The 6,000-nt window shown below is 41.4% G+C and overlaps 1 protein-coding gene across 1 annotated transcript in view; it reads left to right on the top strand.

Moving 5' to 3' along the window:
• Positions 1-416: 416 nt before the first annotated feature.
• The window catches only part of dpp6a (dipeptidyl-peptidase 6a), a 232,245-nt gene continuing 226,661 nt past the window's right edge, over positions 417-6,000 (top strand). Inside the window, exons 1-2 of the mRNA XM_041065383.1 lie at positions 417-745; positions 841-908. Of these exons, the coding sequence (XP_040921317.1) occupies positions 852-908 (57 nt within the window). The 5' untranslated portion in view covers positions 417-745; positions 841-851. The remainder of the gene's footprint in view (positions 746-840; positions 909-6,000) is intronic.

Here is a 6,000-nt window from a genome sequence, read left to right as displayed (position 1 = left end):
CCACTCAGAGCTGGCAATAGGCTGTTTGGAGGAGAAGGAGAAAAATCGAGCCGTCATTGATCAGAAAAGTAGGAAAATGACAAAGAGAAACATGCAACACAAACATCCGGTGTCAGCACTGGAAACATGATCACTGCTTTGTTGTTGTTGTTGTTGTTGTTGTTGTTGTTGTTGTTGTTGTTAATAAACAGATGCGCACAGTCTAGTATTATGCGTTTCCACACGAAGCATGATTATGGTGTACCCTGCAGTCCCTGCTGCTGTTTTCTGCTCTGGAGTGGGCGTGAGACGTTGACAGGCTCCTTCTTCAACCACGTGTACTCAAGCTGTCAGAGGGGAGGCGCTTGCGCAATTCCTGCGTTCAAACACACACCCACAGCACACACACAACACACACACACAAACATACAGCTCGGTCGGTGTGTGCAGGTTAGAGTTCTGTTGGAAATCGTCTAGGAAGTGCACCTTGGAGATGAATTAAAGTCACAAAATACAGCAAGTGGATTCAAAAGAGCCAGTTTTACGAGCAGATTTTGGTGGGAAACTTCTCCGCGGATTTACATTTGACTTCGTGACAGTCATCAGCACTTTCGAACAACAGACGGGAAATCTCCTTTAATTTTCTGGACTACATCTGTGGGGGGAAAAAAAATCAAGCAATTAAATGTCTCTCTGAGCGCAAACAAGCTTTTTTTTGCAAGCTACGATAACGAGGAGCGACAGCGTGGGCGATCCGACACACCAGGTAAACCAAACACTCATCAGCTTCACGTTATCGCCCGCTCGAAATTTGACTCAAACTTTGAGCTTGGCCACTACTTTTGTTTCATTGTCTTTCAGAAGTTTGCGCCATGAACCAAACCGCAGGAGCCACAAATGCGTATCGGAGATGTTCCAAAGGAGGAAAGGTAAGTCTCACTCAGAGAAGTTGAGATTTGGACCAATCACGCTGTTTCGTCAGCCCAGGCAGGACGCAGCTCTTCAGGGAGCATGGCAGTGATACTGGGTGTTTGCAGGCTTTGGGAAAAGCTGTCCAGATGTTGTTTTCAGCATGTTGGGTTATTATTGCGCGTCTGTGCGATATATAGATTGCTGTGACCTTATATTGTGTAGCCTCTTGTAGCACCACCACTGTTTTACCAAGGCTGTGACCCATATTACAGGGCTGCTGCTGCTGCTTCTGCTGTGTGGATGTACTGTAGCCAACAGGGAGAAGAGTGGTGGAGAGGGGGGTTGAGGATGAGAGTGGGAGAGTGGAGGTGGAGAGAGAGAGGATGAAAGGAAGGTTGGGGGAGACAGGCTGGAGGATGTGGAAGGAAAGGAGACTGCATGATAGAGTCTTTGCAGTGAAACCTACAGCAGGCTCTGGTGCCTGTGTGTGTGTGTGTGTGTGTGTGTGTGTGTGTGTGTGTGTGTGTGTGTGTGTGTGTGTGTGTGTGGAGGGGGTGGGCTGCTCTCATTCCCAACACATCTGGTTGTGTCAACATTCACGATCACTGGAGATGAAGTATGAAAGCTTATTTATCACCAGCAGCTATGACACGTGGAATATCCACTGCTGATTTCCCAGTGTTTACAAATATTGATTTTACAGCTACAAATATTTGGAGTTGATGTGAATTGATTGGAGGTGGAGGTGCTTCACTCATAGAGGCGTATAGCATGACGTGGTAAATGAGCTCTGATGGGCGTAGACATGAATTAACACACTGTTGCATTGTGTTGGTGAACACTCTCAGTTTAATTGACACTGACAGGCTTTCTCTCTGTGTGAATGATCCAGGGCATAACAGTTCAAACTGGGTATCCGACGGCTTCGTAATACAGCACTTGTGGTCATGAATTAAAATCATGCAGAGATCCTGTAAAATCCATCATTGCTCAATCATGTGTCGTTGTTTGCATATGGCTGTTTATTAATGCGTAAAATGTAGCATTAATTTGTGAGAAAAATTTCAAAAGATGAGCTGTATTATGTCTTTTATGAAAAAGAATAGATTTTAGTTTTATAGCCAGAAGGGAACCATAAAGATTTTAATCCCGTAATAAAGTGATTTCCAGTGATGAATAACTGGCTATAATGGGCCTGGCTGAAGGTAATGAATAAACGGTTCAAATAGGTAAATGTAATGGAAAATAGCTGAAATAGCAAGCTATCAGTGGTTGAAGTGTTCAGCCAAGTGGTGGTAGTACAAACTTGATTAGACTGACATAACTAACACATCATGGTGTGATGTATGGAAACAAATTGCAATATCCACTTTCGTATAATCAGTGGTGTTAAATTTCATCCACTTTAAAATCAAGTCAAATGAACAGATTTCGAACATGAATGGTGGAGTGGTGATGAAGGGCTGTCTGGGTTGATCTGACAGGGCTGTGGGAGCAAAGCTGACACCAAAGGTTGGGAGCCGCTGCCATCACAGAACCCTTCGCTGTCAGAAATGCAGATTTAATATTTGCTGTTTCCGTTTGACTTCTGTGTTCGCTGTTGGCATCTTTACATTACTGTACTTATCTCTTATGTTCCACATGTTTGTTCAGCAGGGTAATATTGTTGGTCATACTTTAATATTTGCACTGTGCTTTCACTCACTGCTTCTTCTAATTCTGAGGTGTTTCGTCTCCACTTTCACATCAACTTTGAGAGGAAATAGATTCAGACTACACAGCTCTCCAGACACTTTTGTCTCCAGACAGCAGTGTCCGTTTCATTATCTGTCCTGTGGCCACTTTTAGCCCGCCAGCAGGATCGTCTGCAGTTTCAAACTGTTTGGGTTTTGTATTTGTGTCTGTTTAAAGCTTTGGTGCTGCAGAGAATTTCTCTTTGATGAGTCCTTTCTCTCTCTGTGGAGTTTCTATTTCCAGTCATGGTGACAATCAGCCACGGAGACATTTCATTGTGGATTAATGACACTCTGATTAGGCCTGCATGTGTTCTGCAGGCCTCCCAACAGGATAAGCCACACATGGTCATGGTCATCAGCTCGTGACAAGCTTTGACGGGTTTATACAGTAAAACACCTGAAGTGAGAGGAGAGCAAATGTGCTGTGTCCTGAGATTACTGTAGGTTGTTGTTGAGAAAAACCGACCCTGAAACATTTGGAATGAGACTTTAACCAGCATTCCTGCACCCATGTTGTTGTTTGGTGGTGTATTTTTGTCACTTCAATATGGCTAAATGGAGGCAGCGCAGTGAGATGTCACAATGAGATATTTTCAGTACAGCTTTATAGGACGTTGATTCTGTTATCTGCAGCACCGACAGTATGTCTTATCCTTCTTATCAGAGATCACCGGCTTTTTTTAAAGGCTCAGGGAGAATCGTTGGAGATGCAGACGGGCTAGTATGTCCACTGACGGAAGCATCTATAACCCATCATGCAGTGCAGCAACATATGGGAGCTACTGTAGCTGCTCTGCTTTAGCTTGGCTTTTTAGTAATTTTAATCATCACACTGTTTCCGCTGTGCTCGCTTTTCACATTATCTCTCAATCTACCTTCACACCGTCAGCACAGAGGGGACCTGCCTTTTCTGGGGGCTGCTGAAAGGACCTCTGGGAAACGTAGGAAGTTATTGGCAATGGTAGAGATGAGGCTGTTTGAAGGAGCGGTGGTAAATATATAAAGAAGAAATTTAATGACAGAATAACTTGACAAACTGATGACGTCTAGAAGAGCTGTAACAATTAGACAAAGCAATTAATCATTTATATCTTTTTTTTAAGAAAATTGTCAAACATTCTCTAGTTTCATCTTTTCAGATGTGAATATTTGCTTATTTTACATCACTGTGAACGGAATACTTTTGGATTGAACAGCTGTTTTGATGAAATAAGACATTTTAAAACATCACCTCCACATTTTTCTCAGTTTTCTGACAATTTATAGGTTAATTAAGACAGTAACTGGCTAATTACCATTTGTTGCAGCACTAATATTGACTGTAAGCACATAGAATGGAACTTTCCCATTAAGTCCATGCAGTGCACTCAGCGGGTGAGTTGTCTTTCATCTTTAACTCTCATATTAAAAAGACAACACGTTGCCTCCCTTGGTGAGAGTTAGGTGGCAAATTACTATCAGGTTCTTCGAGTTGTGTTACTTTAGATTATATAATAGTTCATATTAAGCATTTACATTAGTAATTAGTAAACAGGCATATTTAGTGCAGTCCACACAGGGTAACACAGGGAGAACCAGATTAGCTGTTGCAGTGATGGTTCATGCAGGATAAAAGGTTGATGTTTAACTCCATTTCAATGCACTATTACCTCTTTATATATACTAATTTATCTTTTGTCTTCACTGACTGTTTTCAAAGATCTTAATGAGCAAGAGAAGATGATGGTTGCAGTTAGTGCATGATGAAAATATTGTCTTAATTTTAAGGTGCCACTAGATGGCAGTGTGGCACTGCAAGAGTCTTGCTTTGACATAGTGGAATACATTTTTGAAAGCACATTATTTTGAAACAATTATTTATCATTATATTTGGTTCAACGTCCAGTTTGAGTGACACATTGAAATAACAGTCCAGTTATTCTGCTCGGTTACTGCAGATATCTTCTTGCCACTAGCAGTTTGACTTCATGATTTACTTCACTGTTATTCCACTGCTGTAATTCTTTGCTTTCTCTTATTTGGTTGAGCTTGATCAAGCATTAACAGGCTTTCATTGATAATATGCAGGAAGCAGACTATTTGTTCTGTTCAGATTGGAGCTTTAGTTAACGTTTAGTAAATGTTGGATTTTTGCAGTTTGTTAGATTCCCACTGCTCTGAGATAAATTCAGAGCTAAACTTTCATGCTTTACAATTCAAGCTGCTTTCTTTGTCTTTTCTCGGTCACAGCAGGCTTGTTTGATTATCTTGGCCCTTGACAGCCCTGTAGTTATGTGTGTGCACACTAAATCCCAATTAGCTCCCCAAGTTTCAGAACTTTGTTAATCTCTGCATCTACAAAGCCCAGAAAATCCCTCAATTCTTCTGATTACAGTTTCGTAATGAGAATATGAAACTTTAATTTGTGTGATTCAGTTGAGACAAGGAAAAAACAAAACTAAATGGTTCTTTATAATGAATATTTATTAACTACTGCTGCCCCAGTGTACATTGATCACTTCACTAAAATTGTTCATTTAGCTTTTATCCTGTCAGCTAATTTGAGATTCTTTGAGGCTTATTTTTCTCATTACTATATGAATTTCTGTGAGTGTGTTTTTAAACTAAAAAACAAACAAACTTACTTACTTCCCATACGTAGGCTCTACCTGGGCAGCTTGCCCAGGTCGAACCACCCAGGTGAATAAAATCAGGCTAGTTTGTGAGGCATTCAAGCGCATTAGTGCTGTCACTTTTTATTCAGAATTTGAACATTTGTTCGAACGTGGGGGAAACTGTTCATATTCAGACTGTAAGCGTAAGAGACCGTTTGAAATAGTTTGGCTTGACCTTGACCTATAGCATGCCCTCTTGACCTACAGTATCAGTAAACTAAGCTAGTTATGTTATATTGTTCTCCATGAAAATGGAGGACGCTAGCAAGCAAATCTTTCCTGAGTGGACAATCATTACATCAAAGCATCTGAATTCATTTGAGAATCATTTGTACTTGATTTTTGGAGGAAGTTACAGCCCAAGGCAACATGTGTAAAGTGTAGCTACAGAGAATAACCTGGATTACACTCTCCCCTTTTAAACCGCACGAGTCTCTGCGTGCACATGGGTCACACGCCATGCCACCCACCACCACAAGTAAATTCCCAACCTGCGGGAAACACTCAATAACCAAGGCACCCAGTTATTCAGAGAGCAAAAGTGCTGAACGGATATTTCAAGGAACATAGGAGCTAATCCAAGAGGTATTTGGATTGAGGGTAGACTTCTTAATTACCACGACTTTGTTGGCCAACAACGGGGCAAACACCAGCACGAATGTGCCAAGTATTGATCCCTGCTCTCATTACACTGCGGGCCCATTGTAATGCACAGTTAT

This window comes from Toxotes jaculatrix, chromosome 20, assembly GCF_017976425.1.
Source record: "Toxotes jaculatrix isolate fToxJac2 chromosome 20, fToxJac2.pri, whole genome shotgun sequence".
Lineage (NCBI taxonomy): Eukaryota > Metazoa > Chordata > Actinopteri > Toxotidae > Toxotes > Toxotes jaculatrix.
The sequence above is the reverse complement of the archived record's forward strand: the minus strand, read 5'-3'. Positions and strand labels throughout refer to the sequence as shown.